General features: G+C 39.0%; 1 protein-coding gene across 1 annotated transcript in view; it reads right to left on the bottom strand.

Annotated features, from left to right (window-relative positions):
- The window catches only part of DYNC2H1 (dynein cytoplasmic 2 heavy chain 1), a 139,761-nt gene that overhangs the window by 78,296 nt on the left and 36,216 nt on the right, over positions 1-25,249 (bottom strand). Inside the window, exons 37-60 of the mRNA XM_033146197.1 lie at positions 24,806-25,005; positions 23,105-23,369; positions 22,447-22,654; positions 21,393-21,522; positions 20,045-20,200; positions 18,461-18,720; positions 17,377-17,623; positions 15,895-16,046; positions 14,465-14,609; positions 13,678-13,780; positions 12,518-12,685; positions 12,279-12,409; positions 10,044-10,292; positions 9,136-9,244; positions 8,265-8,378; positions 7,773-7,915; positions 7,153-7,231; positions 5,807-5,961; positions 5,514-5,651; positions 4,132-4,245; positions 2,931-3,091; positions 1,955-2,078; positions 1,152-1,273; positions 99-185 (exon numbers count right to left, since the gene is read on the bottom strand). Of these exons, the coding sequence (XP_033002088.1) occupies positions 99-185; positions 1,152-1,273; positions 1,955-2,078; positions 2,931-3,091; positions 4,132-4,245; positions 5,514-5,651; positions 5,807-5,961; positions 7,153-7,231; positions 7,773-7,915; positions 8,265-8,378; positions 9,136-9,244; positions 10,044-10,292; positions 12,279-12,409; positions 12,518-12,685; positions 13,678-13,780; positions 14,465-14,609; positions 15,895-16,046; positions 17,377-17,623; positions 18,461-18,720; positions 20,045-20,200; positions 21,393-21,522; positions 22,447-22,654; positions 23,105-23,369; positions 24,806-25,005 (3,760 nt within the window). The remainder of the gene's footprint in view (positions 1-98; positions 186-1,151; positions 1,274-1,954; positions 2,079-2,930; positions 3,092-4,131; positions 4,246-5,513; positions 5,652-5,806; positions 5,962-7,152; positions 7,232-7,772; positions 7,916-8,264; positions 8,379-9,135; positions 9,245-10,043; positions 10,293-12,278; positions 12,410-12,517; positions 12,686-13,677; positions 13,781-14,464; positions 14,610-15,894; positions 16,047-17,376; positions 17,624-18,460; positions 18,721-20,044; positions 20,201-21,392; positions 21,523-22,446; positions 22,655-23,104; positions 23,370-24,805; positions 25,006-25,249) is intronic.

Here is a 25,249-nt window from a genome sequence, read left to right as displayed (position 1 = left end):
TTGTCCCACTCTGTACACAAGTACCAGTAGATGGGACATAATTAAAAGTTCTAATCAATTAATTAAAAATGTAAAGTGTTTGGATGAAAAATACATACCTATCTCTTAATTCTGCAACCCTTTCACCAACAGAATTAACCAAATCTTCTAGCTTCTTTTTTCTGTCTTCTGTTTTCCTTAGATTACTGAAATATATTAAGAATAATAATTGAGATCCTTACCAATCAACACACACACACACACACACACACACACACACACACACAGTGTAGGCACCTTTCAAAGATGGATGTTTCCAATGTTTGGGATCTGTAGCATATAGATTTAACCCTGCTGTGTGGGAATCTCTTGGGCTGCAGATGGGATAGGCCTCATAGACAAAGCATAAGCAAAGAAGGAACCCTCAAGTCCTGGTTTTCTCCACCTGTATCAATCTCTACCTCGGTGGCAATACCAGGCCTGAGAGATCTCAACATGACAGCAAAGCCCCCCCAGGGAAGCTAACAGGCCAGAAAGATGCAGGCAAAGAAGGCGAGACTGAGGCCATGGCAGGACTAGTCTCCCAAATTAATAAAGAATTAGCATAAGACTGGGCAAAGGCTTTAGGAGGAGACATCTCCCAACCAACTAACCTCCAATCCACTTCTTCTCCTTCTCCCTCCTCCTTTCTTATCTAGGGATCTCAAACCATGCCAGATCACAATAGATCAAATGGGCCCATGACACTACGCAAGCTTACTTGAAAGTAAGTCTCAGAATGACGCTTGCAGTATACACAGAATTGCAGCCTTGGCCTAATGAGATAACGTATTAATCCAATTAGATATAATAGGTAACGAAATTTTTTCCTAGTGCCAATAACTGTTGGTATAGACCAAGAGTAGACAACAACCAGTGCAAAAAGCATGTTTGATTCCAAACTATATTTCATAGGAATGCTGAATTTATTTTTCAGACTTGAGTCAAACTCTTCTTCCATCAGATTAGTCCCATGCTTCAAATGTAAAACTAAACTAAACCATGCCTTGATCCTAGGAGAAGAGCACTGTGGCTGTGGTCTTCACTTCAGGAACCCAAACATTGGTTTCATATTACTTTCATATTACTGTTGAAGAATTAAAAGCAACTGTAAAAAAAAGTGCATTACTTACGCTTCAAGGCATGCCTGTTCAGTTTCCAGAGGTTGAATTCGTTCCAGGACATAAGAATATTGAACATTGGCTTTAACCCATGCAGCTAAGGGTGCTGCTGCAGTACTGGCCCTTTTAGCATTCTGAAATATTGAAACATACTCATATTATTGTGAGAAGGCGTGCATCCATTTTAACTGTTTAAATACACTTCTATAAATATAATGCTTCCATCCCCACACATAAAATAGGCAATACAGAGTCAATGGAAATTGTATCCTGCATTAAACCAATAACATGATTAACTTACTGTACAAAGCAGCACTGCCATTTCAATGTATAAAAATAAGTAAGGTTTCCCCCCTTTTCCACCATTTCTGTAATGCTGGATGATGAGTGATTCCAATATATAATTCATTTAATCAGTATTTATTATTTCATTTTATAGTTCTTTTTTACTAGCTCTTTATTATGCCTTTCAATGTACTAAACCACAAAAATGTTTACAGCTTCAAATTGAAAATTGAGTAGTCAAGCATAACACTACAGAGTAATTTTTATGTGTGTTCTGCGAAGCATGTGTTGCTTGGTTCAATGAAATTCACTCTCAGGGAAGCGTGTATAGGATTGCAATTTGAAGTAGAAGCAGCAAATAACCAGTTGCAAAAGTGCACTGTCATAAAATTAAAACAAAATAAAATAAAAAAATTCCTTCCAGTAGCACCTTAGCGACCAACTAAGTTTGTTCTTGGTATGAGCTTTTGTGTGCATGCACACTTCTTCAGATACATGTCATAAAATTGTTAAGTACACAAAGAAATTACCTTTGGATCAAAAGATCCCTTATTTTTAGCTAGAAGTTCTTCCACACTCTCACGGATTTCCTTTGGAATATTTCGAGCATCAAAGGTTGCAATATCTTCCCTCACACCTCTTTTGGCAAGAAAACTGCAAAATATATTAAATGACTGAATACAAAGGCAGAAATGGGCACTTCATAGCAGGTATCGCTATGGTCTTTCTTTGGTACAGTGGTACCTCAGGTTACATACACTTCAGGTTGCATACGCTTCAGGTTGCAGACTCCGCTAACCCAGAAATAACGCTTCAGGTTAAGAACTTTGCTTCAGGATAAGAGCAGAAATTGTACTCTGGCGGCGCAGCGGCAGCAGGAGGTCCCATTAGCTAAAGTGGTGCTTCAGGTTAAGAACAGTTTCAGGTTAAGAACGGACCTCCGGAACGAATTAAGTACTTAACCAGAAATACCACTGTATTCAGAATAAAATACATAATATTTGGAAAAGATACACAACCAAGTTGTTTTTCTTAACAATAGTTCTCCCCCCCCCCCCCCCGGATTTTATTTCTAGGAGAGGTAGGCAAGCAAGCAAGGCGTCAGAGCAACAGCAGACAGCACTTGCCTGGTCTCCCAATATCTAATGCCGCTTCCTGGGGGGGGGGAGGAGACAGGGGGGTAAGTGTGGTGCAAATGCACCAGCAGGGCCAGTCTAGCACTCCTGCCAATGTGTTTGCATTGGACTGACTTCCCCACCCCCTCTGTCCCCATAAGCATCAGCAACTCAGCTGTTGGGACGTCAGCTAAACGCCACCACCCTACAACACCATCAGATTCTGCTTGATCTGGACTATTCCCAGTCCTGATGACTTGGGTTTCAACATTTTTATTGTGATTTTATTAATGTGTATTTGTTGACACCACTTGTAAGAAACCTTGGAAGGATTTCTGTCCTGAGAGGCAGACTATAAATAATGAAATAAATGAATAAAATCTTCAATTACCTCTTCATGCTCACCCATGATGTATCAAAGATGCCCATCAACCGCAGGACACCCTCTAGTATATCTCTAATTATGTCAGGTGGCATACGCAGGGAGCGGATTTCTGACAGAGATTCTGGTTTGATATTTCCAACGGCTAGCTTAGCTTCATTAACCAGGGGCTAAAACAAGAAAAACAGGAAAATTACCAAAGTTGATTAGTTTTAACTTCATTTTTTTAATTGCAGTTCCAATGTCTCAATAAATAATAAAATCAGGTGGCAATAAGTGGGGAATATTAATTTAGGTCTTATAGTCACATGGATGAGAGGGGATTGGGCAGGGGGTGCAATAATAAGCAATACTCCCTCTCCTGTCCAATTTTCCCACTGTGACCACTAATGAACCTTTCCACATTCTGCTATACCCCACCCCTCGGTCCCTTGCTTATTAAGTGTGTTCTTTCTGTTCCTCATTTCACTGCCACAAACATGGCTACTTTCTTCACTCCTTGTCAGGCGTGAAGCTGTTGGTTCATGCTGCGGCCAGAATTTGCATAGTTCCACAATATAGCTGAAGGGCCATAAAAAGTACCAAAAAGGAAAAGCACTAGACAGAGACCAGAACACTAGAAAATAAGGAGGCTGCTAAGAGAAAGCAAAGAGGAGGAAGAAGAAAAGATAATGGAAAGGACAAGTAAGGAGTCAATGAGGAGCCACAGCTATGTGCCTTCTAGGCAGAGAACTGAGAGCATGTCACATGACATCAAAGACCCCCTCAAAAAGTGATGAGAAGCAGTGTGATACTAGCCTGAGAGAGGCTTCTTACCCCAATACTCATCTCTTCCTAACTTCCTGCCCCTCCAATCACTCCAAGTCTTGCTGCTCTGTCAGAAAGAAAATAATCCTACTCCCATTTAATGGCCTATCCAGCCATGCCATGGAGATTATCTCCACAGGGACCAAAGTTAGCTTTAAGAAGCTTACATGAAAATAAATGGAGATGCTCACATACTTTTGTTTTTACTCTAGCCAACATTCAAAGCCATTATGCACTCAGGCATGTCTTTTTCAGTACTTGTCCCCTTAAAATATACATAACTCATTCTTGATTGCACATCAAGGAAATAATGGAGCACAAATAAAAGCTCCATGAAGCTCCATTATGTTCTTTGTGTTTTATAAACCAGGATCTAAAGCCAATAAAGTTCCATTGTGATTACCTGAACCTCTCTCAGTTCATCCTCAATTATCGTTTTTCTTTCTTCGATTTTTACAACTTCTTGCGCTATTTTTTGTTTTATTTTCTCCATTTCTGATTTCTGTTCACTTGCATCCTATAAGAAAATAGGTATTATCCACAGGAGATAACAACATGGGTGGTCCCCCCCCCCCCATTTTTCGGGTTTGAATACTGCATCCCTGCTACTCCGCAAGATGAGGACTTTTACCCTTTATGGTGATTTTGTACTTGTACACAGATCAGCCTGGTGCATTGATGCAGAGGCTCACAGGATCAGATAAAAACCCTGCTTCCCCTGGCCTTGAGACTCAACCCAGCCCTTATAGCACAGCAGCAGTCACCCACAGTTAGGTTGCTCTCTCCCTCTCTCTAAATATATTGATTGATTGATTGCTTGAATTTATATACTGCCCTATACCTGGAGGTCTCCGGGCAGTTCACAGAATAAAATCAAAATATAAAACCTCATATATTTCAAGATAACAGATCTAATATTCAGAAGTCCTACAGCCCTAAGAACAATTTTATATTACATCCAACATGTTAAATCTTGCAATGTTGACAATGGCAAGAAATTTTGCCAATGTTTTTCTTTGCCAATTGTGGCTTCTGCAGAAATCTCTTACCATTTTCTGCTTCATGCTATTCTCTTTCTACCACCTTATCTTTATTTTTATTTATTTCAAGATTTCCATGCAGACTTTTCAACAGTAGTGGACATCGTGGTAGAATGACTTCTCAACAACTTACTGGGAGGAAGAGGGCAGGCAGGCAGGTCATTGCAGTGCGTACACATCTGTGAAGCCAATCTGGCACTCTTGCCAGTGTGTTTGCACCCTCCCCACCCTTTCTCTCCCTGACAAGAGCAGTAGCTCATCTGTCGGGAGGTTAAGTGAGCAATGCCACCCCAGCACATGTCCACTGCTGTTTTTAGAAGGAAAGCACTCTCAATGCAGTTTACATTAAACATTTGTCAAATATACAAGAAATTAAACCAGCAGTTAAAACACTGCAAAAAGCAGCAGAGTACTCTTATGAAATTAAAGGTAATTTATAATCAGCATGTTTAAAACCAGCAATATAATCCTTTAAAAAATTCAAAACAGCACCATCATTAAAAGCAGCTCTGAATAAATGGGTTTTTGAGGCTCATGTAAAAGCCAGCACTGAAGGGGCAGCTCCCCTCTCTCCAGAAGATTCACCTTTCTTTACTAACTGCACTCTTTTTCTCCACCTTTCTATGCCTTGTTGATTACTTCATTCAATCTTTTTGAGCATCTTTACCAGCATGCTATCAACTGGACAGTCTCCATTCTCAACCTTCCTGTAATGTGTTTGCAACTTTGTGTTTATACACATTACCTGCATAGAAACAGTAATTTCTTGGAGTGCAGCATCAGCTTCACCTTGCTTCATTTTCAGCAATATACTTTGTTCTTCAGCTTTCCTGTTCAATTCATCAACAAGAGCTTTTGCTTCATTTAGTTTAGCCACTCCAGCCTTATTGACAAGTGGAGAGTGAATAAATGTCATTTAGATAGTAAGAAATATACAGAAACAATGCCTTCTTATTTGGACAAAATAATCCAAGACAAACATATTGTTTTGGAAAGATAATGCAAATCCAAAGTAACCTATGTCTTATATACCAGTACCTGCAAATGGCTTTGCCTTTTTATCAGCTCTGCTCTTTTGCCATTATGGATGGCACGGTACATATGCAAGAAAGTCAAATATCTTCTGGGCGTAGCTCCATACGGTTTACATGAGTCATGGATCATCAAAAATGACTTCAGGAACTCAGAATCGCCTATTAAACATGTTTAGAAAATCAGCATTTATACGTAGGCAAAGAATATACAAACACAACTATAACGAAAAGCCAAATTATTTGAAGCATGGCAGAAAAGGAACTGTTGTTCTCATCTAAAAGGCGTTTCTCCTTCAATGATTTGAAGCTCTGAAGTGGGAATGAGTTCCATCTGGTGCTCAAAGGCAGAACACACAGTAGTTTTGAGGAAGTAGGTGGCTCTCCTCTTCCCTCAGGCCGCAGTTCCCTTCAAGTCAAGTTACAGACAAATAACACAAAAATGCCTTTTATTTCTTTCCAAATGTCTGTGTTTAACCTGAAAAGCCTGAGGGGTATGGGGTGGTAATGCATTCAACAGCTTGACAAGGCAAGACAGAAAAATCCTCCTCCTCAAAAGAACCTTGAGGGGACTCAAATAGCCTGGGTTGAGTGAGGTATATTACATCCTCTATGTCATCAGAGCTGTTCCTCCATGTGCCTCTCATCTGCCAATCAATTGAGGAGAGTAATCCCCGCCCCTGCCCCCGTAGGCCCAGGCTTCTTTTCAACAAGCTGCTGTATAGTGTACAACAGTGTTTTTCAACCACTGATCCGCGGCACACTAGTGTGCCACGAGATGTTGCCTGGTGTGCCGTGGGAAAAATTACTTTATATATAGTCAATATAGGCACAGAGTTACATTTTTTAACATTTTCTAATGGTGGTGTGCCTCGTGATTTTTTTCATGAAACAAGTGTGCCTTTGCCCAAAAAAGGTTGAAAAACACTGGTATACAACATGAGCAACTATAGCCCTGGCTTAGACCTATATGACAATGGACACTGATAGCAAACAAATGTTAGTATAGTCGTACCTTGGCTGGCAAACGCCTTAGCAGTCAAACGTTTTGGCTCCTGAACGCTGAAAACACGAAAGTGAGTGTTCCAGTTTGCAAACTTTTTTTTTTGGAAGCCGAATGTCCGGCGGGGCTTCCAATTGGCTGCATGAAGCTCCTGCAGCCAATCAGAAGCTGCGCCTTGGAAGTTGAACGGACTTCTGGAACTGATTCCATTCGGCTTCCAAGGTACGACTGTATCCGATTGTTGGTGTAATTTGGAAGAATGGGTGAAATTGCAGTAAGTGCTTGGGCCAGGTCTTGAGCAGCCTATACCCCATCTGGATTCTGTTTAATGGAATAAGCAAAGATCTCACCAGAATTCTTCTTTCTGCGTTCCTTTGTTGTTTTACTTTTTTCTTTTTCATCTGATTCAATAAACAACATTTCAGGTATCTAAAACATGAAGTTTAAGATAAAAACAAACAGTATCACTGGATATTTTTACTGCAAGTAGATATTTACCAAGGAAATATCATTGCATGGGTCCCACCCAATCCAAACTTATGAAAGAATCCTGGGTGCTCCTGGAGTGGTTAGTTCTTAGAAAATGGAGCTGGGCACAAGGAAAAGGCTTCTTAAGGCTGGGACACTTAGAGTAATTGTGCTCTATCTCGAGGTTACTCTGCTTCCACACTTTGGAAGCAGATGCAGAGATGAAAAAGTAGGTGTAAGCATCTACTTTTGGGTAAAAGGATGATGAGTTAAACCAGTCTAGAACCATTTAAGATGAAGTAGAGGCTACATCTACATAGAATAGTAGTCCTCTTGCTCACTCCCTGGGTAGCCTGTCATTCACAATAACTGCTATCCCTCTAATTCAGTAATTAAATAAAATTGCGTAACTTTGAATATATGAATACAGAAGCAACAGAAATTAATCCTAGAGGGCATTAAATACACTGAATGGAACTTTAGTATTTCTCTCTGTGCTTACCTTTTTCATACTGTTTTCAGACCAACTCTCCATCCAGAGGACCTGACATTTCTTATGAAGGGCAGGATTACTTTCACAATTTATTGTGAAGTTCAGATTAGTTGAATCCATAATCAACACAACATGAAGGTTCTGTTGAATTCCTAAAATGTATACGGTGTGTTTGTAAATCATAAACGTTGTGTTTAATACTTTACATAACATTTTAATATGATATTAGGGGCTGTGCACCTGCTTGCTTCCTTTACATCACAGCCACAATCTGGAGACAAACAAGATTTGGAACCCCCCTCTGGGCTACATGAATTCTGTTTTGAAAAAGTATCCAGTAGGACAGCACTTATTATGTGTTTGTATAACCTAATGCATATAAAATTTTAGTAATAGGTAATTTTTATCATATATACTTGCAAAATTGCCATGTTTCTCCCCAGATTCCTTTGTAATGACTCACATACATACACAAATACATACATACTGTGATTCACTTACTGTAAGTGAAATAGTTAAAAACTGGTCCTGTAAATCCATCTTGTGATGCTTGATCTTTCAGAGGAGACAGGAGTGGCTCTAATTCTTCTATTGTGTACAAGCCAGGAACCTCACCTATTTCAGGAACAGGTTTTTTAAAAAATCTAAAATCACTAAAATCATTTTCAGAATTCCATTTTGTGAACAATTAAATAAATGTTTTATAACTTCTTTACTTGAAAATATTTTAATTCGAACATAAAACCAGATAAAGGAAAATACAATAGCAATAGTATTATATTTCTCCTTTTTTAACTGAAATTTTAAAAATTTGACTTGTACAGGAAAAGCCAATACACTTCCATATCACTATAAAATAAACAATCAATTTACTATTTCCTTAAGAAAACCTAACTAGCCTTTTGCTTTAAGATGCAGGCTCCTTAATCCTTTTCTTATGTAAGCCACGATGATGCCAGGAAATGTCCAATTAGCCATAGTTTCCCAGCCACAGTTACCAGAAAACTATGGCAACCAGCTTCTGGAACAAGCCAAGATCTTGAATCATAGTTCAAAGTTGTTTAAGATTCTGGCTAGTTCTAAACTTAAGAGTAACCACAGTCCATATTGGTTCAGGCAACAATACAAACAACAATTAATCCACAATGGAAGGAAAACCTTCCAAAAACCGTGAGGAGGAAGAAGAGAACTCAAGCCGGGGCTGAGCGGATCACATAGATCAATTCTTGTAACACTGAACTATTGACAAGTGATATGTCTGAGGGCCATTGTACTTTACAAGACACAACTAGAATCCAGTGCCTATTGAATTTTGCCGCAGCCATCACATCAGGCCCTATTGTAGGCCACTGACCTCTTATTTTAATCTCACCTGACGATAGTAAGCTGTTGATCATCTCAAGAAATGTGGATTGAACAAACTGGTAGTCCTCAAGCAACAACACAACATGTTGAGCTTCAATTCCTGCAAGCTGCATCACCTGGAAAAATGGAATAGATTTGTTTATGGGAAGATATATCAACCTGCCAAATCATTAGAATTGAAACATCGCTAATAAATTATCTGAAATATTGAAAATAAAGTTCCCAAAATAAGATCTGTTTCACACTTTAACCTAGGATTACACAGTATCTATATTTTCATGGTATAAACAAATGCAGCAAGCCACATAATATTTCAACACATAAGCTATAAGCATATGATTTGAGGGTAAATGCAGTGAGAGGTGCCTGGCCTCAACTATTTTACTGCAGTTTTGGGTTTATTTAGTGTGTTTAACATCACAAATCACCAAAGGTTTATTTGACAAGCTATAATTCAAAATATGTTAAAGAAAAATAAGTTTATGATGTGAAGTTATTGAGACAGTTGATATATTTCTAATGATACTATCCTCCTCATAGTCAGATATACACCTCAAAATAGAACAGACAAGATTGAGGAAAGAAACAAAACACAAAAATATGGGAGGAACAGATAACACTTTTAAAAGGTGAATGGTATTAATCCAGAAATCTTGTCAAAACTAAAGCAGCTAATGGATAAACAAAAGAAACTGAAAATCCCCGAATCTCTACTCATTTATAAAGACCACTTTAAAATAATTTAAGAAGGTGTATATATAGTACCACCCAGTTCAGCTTGGCACATATAAACAGCACACAGCATAATGTTTCAACTCCTATAGACAACCGATTGTCCAATAGTGATCTTCCTTTATTTAAGTTTTTTGAGAAGCAAGCTTGAATAACATACGATATATATATATTGCAACTTACATGTTTCAAATCATTTTTGAACTGCTTCATTTCATAGCCTCTGGAAATTTTGGGTGTAATGAGAACAGCTCCATGCATGTGACTAACCAATGAAGTAACAGTTCGACGGCCCACTCCACTTTGGCCTGCTAACAGAAGCGACCCTCCAGGAAAACTCAGTACTCTGTCAACTCTAGATACATAATCAAGGACTTCTGGGAACAGCAAAATTTCTATCTCCTGATTGTCACGCCCATAGTGAATAATGCCCTAAAGAGAAAGAAGTAATAAGTAAACCAAATGTAAATGCAACCATTAAATATAATGATATGCAACAGCAGAGACATAATACTGGTTTGTTCCTATGTGGCTTACTGATTCTTGAGATATTCTAGCAAAAATGAGGAATTATAAAAATCCACTTTTATTCTAGAGGATAGAAGTTGCTTAATTCATTCTTCATAGGCTTCTCACCTCAATTTATATTGAGGAAAAAATGTTTGTACAGCTGGAAAGTTTGGGTGAGTGATGAAATCTGGTGGCCCGCTATAAAATGGAGTCTATGTTGTTATTATAAAACCAAAGTCGTGTCTAGATCTCCCTGATTAGGAATAGAAGAGCAGGTGATTCATTGATTCACGCATGTTCATCACTCAATAAGCAACAAGAAGATATGAAACCACTATCACAGATGAAACATCACCATTAGTAGCATGTTACATCACCTCAAATGGGACCATTAGTCTTATCTGAAAGGTGCTTTTGAGTGAGCATTTGAACACCACCAAGTAGGTTGTGTTCCTCCAGTTTCTTAAAGGCAGGGAAAGATTCATACTCTTCAGGAAGCTTTTGGTCAACCGTCTCTTGGCTAAGTGTATAAGACACCTAATACTGTGGTATATTATTCACATCCAGCAGGAGACAATAATTTACCACAATAAGGCTACTCTCTGGACAGTGCAGTTTCCAAGCATGCACCCAGCCATAGTCATCAGCTATAGAACACCTCACTTGGTGGTGTTCTAGTGCCCACTCTGAAAATCTATTCAGATATGATCAACAATCCCTTCTCTGGTGAGTACTAGGATACCATAAAGTGGGTTGTTCTACAGTTGACCCTGGTGACTGTGGGTGGGAATGAGCTGCTCTTTTAAAAAGTTTAGAGCCTCAGAGAGGACAGCAGAAAGGATAAACAAAGGGGAAGCCCACCCCCCAGGAGATAAAAGAACGAGACAAATCAGTTTGAAATTAATCCATAACAGTTAATTAGGACTGGGGAGGAAAGAATCAACTGATCAATTCATTTTAGGAAGGGAATCAAGCAATTCAGTTGATTAAATAATTTTGTTGATTAAAGAACGAGGTTGCTAAATGACAACAGACAATGATTAATCATCACACAGATGCCGAGGAGAAGCAGGTCAAAAAAAACCCCAGAAAAAAATACATTCACCACTAACCCTGAGAAGATACACCTGACACTACTGAAACACAAAGAAATAACTAGTCACTCTGAGAACTCACCAACACTCATAAAATCAAACTTGTCTAACTGAAAGTAAAAACCGGGAGAGCAGAAAGTGAATACATATACATCTTCCTGAAGTAAGGCAGGAAAATGAACACACACTCCAAGGGAGGTATGACCAAGAGCTTCCTGTGGAGTTTGAATGTTTTTCTGCATTCAGATAATTGGAGCAACACAATCCACTTGGTGGTGTCCCAGGGCCAATTAGAGAATGCGTTTTTTTCCAGTGAATTTCACATATTCAGCTGTGAGTCAGCAAATTTTAAATGATCAATGGGCTGTCATGTGAAATTTACAATGAGCTCTAATGGCTTATTTGTACATACAAGTCACTACTGGATCGATGGAGCCAGCATATGATAAGCATGTATGCTTTAATAAGCAGTTACACTCATTTAGCAGCCATGATAAAGGGTTAAGAGCTTAGAAACTTGATCCTATGCATATTTACACAGAAGTCAGTCCTACAAATAAGTTTATGAGGGACAACCTTAGCTATATAAGATGCTGTCTTTAGCAACTGTTTAGAATAAGCAGCACTGTGTGTTTTTACGGCAGCTCGGGGACTCTTCAGAGCAAATTTTGGGGTAGTGAGCGTGCTACAAAAAGGAAGAGAGAAGGGGAAGTCCCACTGAGTGAAGGAAATTCTTTTTGTACAAGTTAGTATTCAGTCCCATATGAATTTCTGAAATACATATAAATAAATATATTGATCTGTTTTGATATACCTTTTTGATGACATCTTTTAGGTCTGCTGAGTTAAGTTTGCCAAGTGGCCTTCCATGCGATGGCAATGTTTGTCCAGGGGCCATAGCAGTTCCTAGTTCATGACGAGCACCCCATGTTACATAGAAGCTGTCTGCGAAAATATAATGAAAGTGGGGTCATATTATATTGTATATAAATTTTTATTTTAATGCAATAAATATTGGAAACATGAAAACAAAACCATTTTATTTTATTTTACCTGCCATGTTGTCCAAAATATCTGAACCCCAATCTCCTTGAAAAACTTTCATCAAAATATTATCAAATACATGAAGTTCCTTGGATCCAACAATTTTGTCACGAAAGAGACGGCGGGCTTCATAAGCAACAATTTCCAAAACAGTATCTACCATGTGTGTTGATGACCCTATGAAGTATAAATTAATAATATACATTATAGAGTTCAACCTCTTAAATTCTGTATTTCAAAAGAAATTAACGCAGCAATAAAGGTTACATACCAGAAGGAGACCATCAAGAAGCAAAGGGGGAAATAAAAATAAAGAATAAAAATGATGGCTTCAAAACTATTCTAATTTCAAAAGTACATGGTAAAATCAGGCTCTTCATAAGCAATACACAAAAACAATACAATGGAACTTAGTAAGAATTTTCATTTAGGTGATTGGCAGGATAGCTATCTAAGTATAGTTGCACCTCATCTTAGCAGCAAGTAAGACAGCAAAATGGTGTGACAAATAAAATATGTATGCTACATCATAATATTATTATACTGTCTCTTTTTCATAATGTGAGGAAAGACTTCAGTAGATGTTGCTGCATATGTCCCTGACTTGTAATTGAGATAAAATAATATCTATCTATCTATCTATCTATCTATCTATCTATAAAATAAAAGCTGTGCCTTTTGCTTATTTAAACTGATATATCATTTTTTTTTCTACCAGGGCTATTTGCCACAGCTCACTGTACCAAGAATTCAATGTCAGAAGTTCTGAAGTTTTCCATATTTTGGTTATCACCCTGTGATAAATGAACAAAGTAATTACTATTGGTTCCTTAGATATTAATTTCTCATTTTGCTCCTCTCAAATGGTTAAAAGAGCTACTTCTGGTGTGGCATATAGTTTGATGTGTAATGTTTGCCATTTCTGCAAATAGCAGGTTCCAAAACTTGGATACAACAGGACATGGCCACCACATATGCATATGTCACCATACTGACCGCAATGATTACATTTATACTGTTTGCATTTATTATCTTTGACAGACAATAGTATTGAACCTGAAGCAGCATATGCATCAGAACAGTCTGCAGAGATTAAGAAGCAGCTTGGCAACTTCAAGTCCAGCAAAAACTAGGTGCTTAGTTATAGAGAGTAAGTCAGAGTTACTCACCTCCTGTTAAATCATATCTGAACAATCCTAGAACCCACTGAGTAAGAATGCATGGTGTGAATAGGTAGTGGCTGTGGTCATCTACTGTGAATTTTGCTCGAATCTGGAAATATAAATGATGTCAAAGCTACCTCTTTTACTACAAGACTACCACTTGTTTTCAACAATATACTGCAGTAATTTCCTATTTTTCTACAGAATAAATGTATATACATTTACATGCCTAGAAGCTCAATCATGCACAAGTTTACTTCCTACAAAAGTCAACAGGACTTGCTCTCAAGTAAGTGTGCACAGGACTACAGTATAGAATTGTTTCATTAGTGAATAGACAAAATAACGGTGTTCAGCATATAACTTAATCTCAGGGTTGAGGGTTCGAGCCCCACATTGAGCAAAAGATTGCTACACTGCAGGGGGTTGGCCTAAATTACCCTCATAGTCCCTTCCAACTCTATGATTCAATGAATCTTGCTTTCAGATGTATTGTACGCAGTGCAGCTGCATTGCTCTAAAAGACACTGGGAGTTCAGATATTCACCATTATAAATATGACTACAAAGATTAAAATAATTAAAACTTGGATACAGGAGAATCTGGTATACATACAGAAACAGCTTGTAAAGCACAGAGGAAACATAGAATGGGAGACACAATTGAACAGATTCATTTGTGCCACTAGGTATTTTGCTATTTCACCAGGATGTAGACACTCTAATACAGGAGATATAAATGCTACACCAAAGTTTATATTGTATCATTAGAATCCAAATTAAATCATTTGTACCTGCTCATATACTTGAACCATAGATCCTGCCAACTGATGGATTTTCGCCAAAGATCCCCAAGCAGGATGATTCTTTAGGTTCTTGTGTAGAACAGGTTCTAAATATGCACTATAAATTGTTTGCAACTGATCTCTTTCTGGATAACTAGAAAATGGAATTATAAGTATCAAACTTTTACAGTTATTTTAAATTAATTTGTATTGTTTACTTAGAACTATAAGCTATCAGTATGAGCTGAACAGACCAAAAATGAAATGCAGTTTGGCTTCTTTGAAGATCTTCATCCAAAAGATTGTGCTAGTAACTGGTTAAAAATGTTAATCTATAAGATCATTACATACAGTGACCATTTTGCACAAAGGTTCTGTTCCTGGACCCTGTGTACATAGGTGGAGTGTGTATAAGCCCGCCCTGCCCCCGTTATGCCCTCTTCCGGGACCAAAAGGACCTGTACATCTGTGGTCCCACCTCAATTGGATATGCACAAAATGGTCGCCGCCTGTACTATTTTTTATCCAGTAACCAAAAGATGAGTCAGATCCAGACTTCATTAGCTATGCTTTCAATTACTGGTAGATTAATGGGGGACTGCCTTAATATGGATGATATCCAAGTTGAACTTTGGATATGACTTTAAGATAATGGGGAGGATTCTACATGTGTGCACCCAAACATTCTTAGAATCTCCCTTCAAACTTTCCATGTTGAAGAGGGAAGGTCTGAAATTGAGCCAGCAGAGGCTTCCATGTGCAACACTGCCTGCTCCCTTCTTTAAAGAGTGGACATGTTCACCACAATGTCTAAAGAGAACGTATAAATAAAAATTCTATTCTCCATAAGTGTCAGACTCCGGGGAATTCTCTACCTCCCCCGGTGGCCGCAAGGAGCAGAGAAAAACAAAGAGTTCTTACTAATGAGCTTATTCAACCATCACGGCAAGGGACAAGGAATGCAGTCTGCCTCTCTTCCTACCAACAGCACTTCCCCTTACGGTGGCTGCCAGGGGCTAATTGTCTCTGAGTCCTTTGCTCTTGCACCCTCAATGAATGCTAGGTTCTGGGAGAAGGGGGGTCAGAAATACTCTCCAGTGATAACACCAGCTGGCTGCTTTGTCTCCCCCCCTCCCTTCTCCCAACACCTCCCAAATCTTCTGTTCGCCTGTCTCTGAGCTGTGACCTTCCTCAAACCACTGCTGTAATTCAATACTGCCTTCCTCTCCTCTGAAAGCTCCAGAAAAGGGGGGGTGACCTCCACCATTCCTCCTCAATCTCTCCCCCTTCAATCCAAGCCCTGACATTAAGCATACTACTCTTCTGAGGATAATGTACATTAAGCTATAATTTAGAGAATATAGATGTGTAGAGGAATAATAAGAGTTCATAAAGTTAGTCTAATGTATGAAAATATGAAGAATTATCAAGATACTTACTCAATTGCACACAGACGGACAATAGAAGTAAACCTGGAAGTAAGTTTATGCTTTCCCAGTGTTCCCCCAGCAGACATGGAAGCCACAATTTGGATGTTTTCTAACCCCACCCATTCAAGATTTTCATCGTAAAATCCCTGATACGTCAGCACCTTGGGATAAGATAAAATTTACAGAACAGTCACATACAATAAGCAGAAATAATGTTTAATATTTGTAAGAGGCTCTTTTAAAGACTACACAAATAGCAGTAACTATGACTTTATGTGGTCTAATAAAGGGAAGGTTAACTCTACGCTAAATGTATATATGCACACATTTCTTCAAGGAGAAATGCTGAATTATGTAAACAAAATCTACTAAGGAAAACAAACAGACTTCCTTCATTCATTAATTCTGAATGTATGAAATTTCTACAGTATATGAAGGTGCACATGAGGTGGGTAACACTCAAAATGCAAGGCACTGCGGGGAGAACTAGTCACTGGGAAAAGAGGGAAGACACGATCTTATAAGTTGGGAATGCTACAGCAAGCCCACTGTTAGCTGAAGAGACTGCCCAAATCACTACTGATGTTGTGAGCCCCATGGAAATATCTAAACAGGGCTGATCAGAGCAAGAGGAAGAATGGGTTGATTGTGTAGAACTGGATCCTGGAGGCTGAGAAGGGACCAAGCGGGTTGCCAGGAGAGTCCTGCCTCAGTGTTATCAGTTGCCCCAATTGGCATAGTAGAGCAACCTGTAGAATTCCTCCTCATGGTGCATCTGCAACGTTCATTATATAGCTTCCACTGAATCTTGAAGATACACCTCTTTATCTGGGTGTTTGGTACCTTATCTGTATCTATAGATAGATCTCAAACCCACCCTATTCTTTACGCTGTAGCTTGCTTTAACTGATTTTAATATTAATATTTTAATTGTTGCAACCTCCCGCTGGAACCTTAAGGTGAATGGCTGGTAAGAAATCAAACAACACTGAATGGAAGCAATTTGAAGTTCATATAAATGTAGGTTGTCTTACATGTGACCTGTTTTCCACAATAATTGAATCAAAATGCTGCACTACAAACACTTCTGAACTTGTTATTTAAACCAAACATTATGCATCTTTACTTGTCTTGCCTACTCTTGTTAAGCTGAAAACTTTATTCTGTACCCATGTTTAATGTACTGCATAATTTCCTATTTAGGGAAAGGACTGTCAGAATTACGACCTGAGATGGTAATGAATAGCCATGCAGCGCACCCAGAAGCTCACCCTCCTGAACAAGAAGTCTTCTACTGACAGGCACATAAATGTATTCAGAGAAACATGCTTAAAAAAAATACACAAGGATTTTCAAGGGGAAAAAATTATACCAGATATTATAGTGCAATTTTGTGAAAACATCAAATGTGACTCAAAGCAGAAAAGGAAGTGTAAAGTTCCTTCCTATACTAGAATTCTGAAAGCAACATTTAAACCAAATTCTATTCACCTGCTGCAGGAAAGCCACAAGTGTGCTTGTTCCCCATTTATCTGGTTTGGGCAAATTGATATCCTTTAAGTATAAAACCAGTCTTTCACAATCCTTTGGCCTGTATACGCGCCCAGTATTGGTGCTGATCACCAAGCACGTCTGGCTTAATTTTTGTAGCAGATGCCGAGATGTAGTCTGTGCGCTGCAGTGAACTGTAGCAATTTGAGTGGACCGAAGCTGGGAAAAGGCATAACGAAGTAGCATTCTGGGGGGAGGAAAATGAAAAGATGCAAATACAGCACACTGGGAGAAAAACATCAAAAGTCTGTCTTAGCCATGTGAAATGAACATGCAACAATCAGAAAGCAAAACATTAACCTTGGACAAGTACATGGTTTTTACATGAGTATTCATTACAGCACGGCTAGTAAGCTAAACTTTAAAATTGTTCTAATCCTTCAGGCTTCTTTGAATTTTCAGTTATTTGAGAGGTTGATTGTTCTTGCACAGCACTTCATTTGGAAGCTTCTCTCTCATTTTGCTAGCTAACAATTAATCCAAATCCCACCCACAACTCAACCTCAAGTCAAAGCTCCAACCACTTCGGACTCTCTCTAGCTCAACTAGAGCTGGTTCCTTAAATGTTCAGATAAGCTCTAGACTTGCAGTAGCAACATATAGCCTAGGAACTGGGAATAGTTGCCTAGGCGCTAGATTGGTGTGTATAGGTATTCAGAGCCATAGAAATGACTGTAGGTGTTCTCTTTGACAATAAAGAGTTAACTATCTGCCATGTGCATTCCTTTGGCTGGGGAGCAGCCTTGACACCATGTGACAGCCTGACACGCATGGAAAACCCAAAGCAACCTGCACATTATATTTTAGGAATATTCTTAGTTAACCTGCAATTCAGAAGGAATGGAGCACAGGGCAGTGAAGTCATGGTATAAGGAAACAGAAGGGGGAAATCCACATGCCTGGCATAGCGGAACAGATCCATCAGAGAACATTTGATTTTCAAGTAATACAGCCATCAACATTATTTTAAGTATTAGTAGGACTGCACTGATATCACAGTTAGTATGAAAATGAAAATCCATACCCTTTTCCACATCCTTCAGGCCCAACAAGAAGAAATGGCTGCTTACTATGAAAGCCTAGCCAAGGTTTAAAGTAATCCAAGCCTCTTTGCATATCAGGCGTTTGAATGACTGGAAGAGTCTGGACATTGCTGAAATCATCAGCAGTCAGGTTTTCAGGCTTTTTCAATTGGTATGACATTAGGCGTTCAGTATCTGGGTCATAATAGGTGTCCAGTGGTTTGTTGGGATTCGGTGGAGACTCACGTGCCCAAGCAAACACCTTTCAAAAATTGTATTTAAAACATTTTAAAATGTACTCCTAAAAATACCAAACATAATTGCTATAAAACACACCCTTCACAAACACATCTATTTATTTTGCCAGATTTTATTTAACACTTGATTGAAATAAAACCTCAAAGCAGTTTACAAAGTTAATAAAACAATAAAATTATCAGTTAAAAACAGTTAAAAACAAAACATTCTATATCTAGACCATATGTCTGGATATAGAAACTTAGATACAGAAAATAACTGTATCCTCTTTTCATCTAGAAAATTGTCTCTCAAATTTGAACATGTCAGTTCATGCTTAGAACATATAAAGCATGTTCCCTTCTAATGATTCTACAGAGTTAGATGTAGACCAGGGGTCCCCAAACTAAGGCCCGGGGGCCGGATGCGGCCCAATTGCCTTTAAATCCAGCTTGCAGACAGTCCGGGAATCAGCATGTTTTTACATGAGTAGAATGTGTTCTTTTATTTAAAATGCGTCTCTGGGTTATTTGTGGGGCCTGCCTGGTGTTTTTACATGAGAAGAATGTGTGCTTTTATTTAAAATGCATCTCTGGGTTATTTGTGGGGCATAGGAGGAATTCGTTCATATTTTTTTTCAAAATATAGTCCAGCCCCCCACAAGTTATGAGGGACAGTGGACAGCCCTGCTGAAAAAGTTTGCTGACCCCTGATCTAGACTGTTAGCCACATTTTAGTCCTACTGAAATCATTGGGACTAAAGCATGACTTAGTCTGGATCCAAAACACTGACTCTTCATTCTCTACCACATGAAACCTAAGTTTCTGCTACTCAGGGTATTATTTCATTATTATTTATTAGACTTATGGGTCTCCTTTATTTTTTTCTTTTTCTTTTAACAAAACTCAATGTGACATTCAACAATAAATATTCAGAGCGATGTGGCAAAGTGGCTTCACTGCTGTTCTTCTGCCCAACCCCGCTATATAACTTCTCTTGCTTCTGCCTGAGAGCCAACAATAAAAAGCTTAGCTTCCAAAAAGAGTGTACTAATCTTTTTGTATTGAGACATGCAAAACTTGTAGAATGCTTTATTTTCATATGCTATCTAGAAATCACTGTACATTTTCCCTCATCACATTATTTCTTATGCAAGAAATTTTGTTGCACTTCACATCTGGTTTAGACTACTAGTTTTTGTTTCTGGTGGTTGTTTTTTGTTTTTTTTTACAACTGAGTGCCAATATCAGTTTTTGGCTTCTTATTTTCTTGATATATTTTTAATCTTAAACTCTCTCTCTCCCTGAAACTGCTAATGATTAAAATAATTTTATCTTCTAAATAATACCTCTTTTGTAAATTCCTGCCGTGATTTCATGTTGAGATTTCCACCCAATCCTCTTATCAGGCTGATTATAAATTGTCCACGTTCAGTGCACTCATGAAGATGAGACAAACCATTCATCACTGTTCCAACCAAACTTGTTTCTACCACATAGTCATTCTGTAAAATAGAGCATGCAGTAAGCAACCTGTAAACTAGTTTGCAACAGCAGGACCAAGTTCTAGTGTAGAGTCCTATTTAAATAAGGAGGCAAATATTAACAGAAATTTGAGGGTGGCAAAGACAGCACTCAAAGTACATATACAATCCTAAAACATCAATCTTGAAAAAGCAAGATGTCTGATAGAACATCTGTCTTAAGAAGCAACACATAGGTTCTATCTACAGTGGTACCTCGGGTTACATATGCTTCAGGTTACAAACTCCGCTAAACCAGAAATAACGCTTCAGGTTAAGAACTTTGCTTCAGGATAAGAACAGAAATTGTGCTCTGGCGGCGGAGCGGCAGCGGGAGGCCCCATTAGCTAAAGTGATGCTTCAAGTTAAGAACAGTTTCAGGTTAAGAACGGACCTCCAGAACGAATTAAGTTCTTAACCCGAGGTACCACTGTACTTAACCAGAGGTACCACTGTATCTTAAAACATTTACTCTGGTAACTACACAATGCCTATTGTTAATCCTCATAGGCGCCACAATCAGGAGAGCAATGGATAAATGATAAGCAAGAAGAAAAGATAGGATGGGACTGATTTACTCCCTCCTTCTGCCTCTCCACTCTCTCACACCTCAAATGTGTTCTGACCTCAGGGATACCAGATGCTTCTTGGCCCAGGAGATCAGGGCTGTCCCCTCAGAATGGAGAGACCGAATCTAATATCCCCTTGCCTGTTGAGGCTTTGATCACAGTGTTATCCATGCAGATGAGTAAGATAGAATACATGTACAGAGAGACACGTGAGTACTGCTCCAAGCAAGGAAGGAAATGAAATTGAAGTTCAGCAGAGGGAGAGGCTTTAAACAAGAAAATGCTAATATTATTTCCTGCCTTTGAAACAGGAGGAATTAGAACCCACTAAAACACGTCCGACACTCAGCTTAGAACTTGTCCATTAAAAATATTTATATACAGTGCTTTTTTCTTTAAAAAAGCCAAACGTTTAGGGATACTCTCATTATCCTACTCATATTGAAATACTGCCCCTCAATGAGCCCAAACTTAAACACAGTTTATATATATATAATTCCAGTTACTGGTAGGTAGCCGTGTTGGTCTGCCATAGTAAATAAAAAATAAAGAGAAATTGGAATGAATTTTTTTATTTTTTATTTTATATATATAATGTCACTCACCTGTTTTAGGACCCAATTTAGAGCTTTCTCAAAATAATCCCCAATCCAGTTTTCAAGATTTTGTCTGCATTCTTCAGGTTGGTTTCTTAGCCAGGATTTTATCAGTGAATTAAGATCAGTATCTTCATCACTAGAATGGGATATACCTCAGATTAAAGCAAGAATATATGTTGCCATAAAACAATACATAAACAAGTATAGGAAGAGCACACACAGCCTCCTTGCCCAAGCCTACAAACAGGGGTGAACAAAGGCTAACCGATACCCGGGGCAGGGCAAACCGCTGGCTGCGCATGCGTTGCACCACTACGTACGCCGCATGCATGGCATCACTACATAGGGCGCATGCGTTGTACGTGGCGGTTTACTGCCGGCTCCGCCCGAGCACCATATGGACTGTGACTGGATCCTCTGCTCGTGGCTGCAGCAGTGGTGGAGGGATCCTCCGCTTGCAGCTGTAGTGGCGACGGAGAGATCCCACCGCCGTCCGTACGGCGCTCAAGCATTGCCGGCAGCAAACCGCTATGTACAGCGCATGTGCAGCATCACTACGTATAGCGCATGCGTGCAACACCACGCGTGTGTTGTACGTAGCAGTTTGCTGCCAGAACCACTCAAACGCCGTATGGCCGGTGGCAGTATCCTCGACACCCCGACCCCCAGACATGGCACCCAGGGCGCGCCGCCCCCCTCCCCCTTGTGACGCCCTACAAACAAGCCCAGAAGTCACTGGAGAGCCAGTGTGGTGTAGTGGTTAAGAGCAGTAGACTCGTAATCTGGGGAACCGGGTTCATGTCTCCGCTCCTCCACATGCAGCTGCTGGGTGACCTTGGGCTAGTCACACTTCTCTGAAGTCTCTCAGCCCCACTCACCTCACAGAGTGTTTGTTGTGGGGGAGGAAGGGAAAGGAGAATGTTAGCCGCTTTGAGACTCCTTTGGGTAGTGATAAAGCGGGGTATCAAATCCAAACTCTTCTTCTTCTTATATTTGTTTTTTGAATGGCAGCTAAAAGGTTTATTTAAATAATGCACATCTATGTCAAATGTCAAATTACCTTAGGAAGATCATCCCCATACGAGATATTGTGGCAGGAGAAGCACAACTCAAATCGTGGGTTTCAAAAACAAAGTTAACATTTGGGCCAAACTGAATTCTTTCTCCGCTGGGCATAGTAAGTAGACGGTTGTCATCAAGGACAGAATTCAAAGACTCAATCCACTCTGGATCTATGTCACCATCACATATTATCCATGAAGTAACATCTATTTACAAACAGTAACAAAACATTGTATCTCAAACTAGTCACTTTTCAGTAGGAATTCAAATTAGATTTATTTTAACATTTGCAACTGGAGTGGATACAGGGGATGACAAGTATAAATTCTGAGGAATTCCAATGGGTGTAACTGCATGTATGAACAAACAACTAGATGAAGCCGGATGAATATGCTCTCTCTAACCACATGCTCTATATAAATGGCTACAATGCAAACAATTCTTATTGTTGCCATAGTCATTTTCTTATTTACTTAGTGTCTTGTAAGTAAACACACATAGTAACACAGCTCCTCTTACGGTGATATAATTTAGAATTATAATTCTATGCACACTTTAATACCTACAGTGTGTCTTATTTCAGAGTAATCAAGATTGGGGTCTAAAAATAAAACTCCTTATTTATGAATGCCAAGGTTTCTAATTCACAGACGTACCTGCTGGTTCACGTACCACTTGTCTGGCGCTGTTTGTAAGCACACCATCAGACCATTCTCTGGTGTCCATGTCTATATGGCCCAGTAACTGGCGGCGAGGCATGGCTTTGGGATTCATGGTATATTGTTTCACTACTTTGCCAACTTTCCCAAGTGCAGCCCTCAACATTCTCCAGAGGGTTGATTTGCCTGCGCCGCTTGGCCCTACAATAACTACCCCCATTCTCTGGCGTAGTTGCTCATACAATTCCAGAACTTTCTTGATCTTTACCAAAAAGAAAAAGTAGAAGGATAAAACACAGGATAAATGTTTACAGATGCCATCCCTCAAACAAATAAGGAGCAGACAATAAGACATTTTCAAGTTTTCGTTCACCTGTTAAAAACAAAAAGGAACATCAAGTACTGGTTCCTTTCAGTTTTGGGTGAACAAGGCACTTGATATTCTGGATTAACTCATCTCACGACCCAAGGAAGAAAGGAACATGTAACCAGGTTATGCCATTTAGTCCAGATCAGATGATAGCTCCCTAATTCTGTCTCATGGCCAAGCTTAAAATAAAAGACTAAGGAATACCCACAGCCAATTAGATAATGACACCTGAGAACAGAACCTTGGTCCCTCATCCTGCCTCCCAGGGGACTGGCACAAGTCAAGGCTCTCTGCCAAGTAAAGCCTAGTTGCTATGTGTATAAAGTGCTAGCCATTGGTTATAGCCAAGTGTGCCTTGGATGCCTCATTCATCCCAAACCAGAATGAAACTTCAAAGCCAGGACCCCATGTTCCTTTATCCATTTACAGTGGGAGAGGCATCCAATAGTGTGGAATGTGCCCTATCTAACCTGATCTCTAGGGTGGGAACTGGATACAGTATGCTTCCTTTTTTCTTTTTGCAGGGTTCATTTTGAAAGAGGGAAACCATAAGAGAAGAAAAATAGCAGAGAGAGAACAAAAGAACACCCCCCCAAAAAAAAAATCTGGATTAAAAGAGGACACTATATGAGGGGGAAAGGAGATGACTGATCAGCAATAAAAAGTGAGTAAGTAAAGGTACCTAGTGGTTTGAGACCATGAATACAGTTCTGTCCTGGGCTAAGGCAGGTAATTTTTATGTTGCAAATAACGATCACAGGGTTGTTTGCAACCTAAAAACACTTAAGAGCAAAAAAGAAAAAGAAAAAAAAAAGAATTACACACACACACACACACCCATGGAAGGAGTCATCTGACCAAGTCTAGACCACAAAATTAGTTCAACTGTACCGTTTTCCTGAGCAATGTGAAAAAACAACTGGATGCTTCTTTCACACAATTAGGGAACAAAATCATTGCTTTTAGTGTCTTAAAATTGCATGGAGGGATTTTGTGTTAAGCAATTCAGATCAGATCAAGAACCGTCCTAAATTATTTTGACTCTAATCTTACAGGTTTGCAAGAATAATTGCCACAAGAATCAATGAAGCTTATTAAAATGTACCTTAGTAAAAGATTTTTATGTTTGATTTTACATATATACATGTTGCATATATTCATTTATATAAACCGCAAACATATTTCCAGTAACTATGGAATTAAGATTCCACCCCCCCCCTTTAGAATTTATATAACCACAACAGATTCACTATAAGTTTCTTAAGACTTTTAGGCAAAGACCAAACTCAAGGTATTCAGTATCAGTTAGGGCTGTAGTTGATACTTACCTGAGTAGATATAATTTGCAAATTGGCCTCCTCAAAGACTTCTTGTAAAGCATTATTTAGCTCTGCATAATCTACATCCTTGAAGTCAATACCAGGAAAGACATCTCTAACTAATGCATCAAACCGTGCACAATCTGCAAATGTAAGCTTTGACATCGTATTGAGTCGCAATGCTTGGACCACAATATGGCTTTCATTAACTACATAGGAGAAAGGATAAGAGGATACAATTTAATTTCTTTGTGCTTCAAGACGTAAGAGAAGCACACTAGTTTGGTTTCTAGCATCACAAGATAATGCAATCCCTACAGGTGGTGGATTTGTAATGCCTTAAATTTCACATGAAAATTCAGTCACAAAAGGATAAGAGCTACATGATACACTGAATATGAAAATATTCAGCAGTGTGGTGAAGACATTAATTCTTAGGTTTATGCCACAACT

Source organism: Lacerta agilis, chromosome 4 (assembly GCF_009819535.1).
Source record: "Lacerta agilis isolate rLacAgi1 chromosome 4, rLacAgi1.pri, whole genome shotgun sequence".
NCBI lineage: Eukaryota > Metazoa > Chordata > Lepidosauria > Squamata > Lacertidae > Lacerta > Lacerta agilis.
The sequence above is the reverse complement of the archived record's forward strand: the minus strand, read 5'-3'. Positions and strand labels throughout refer to the sequence as shown.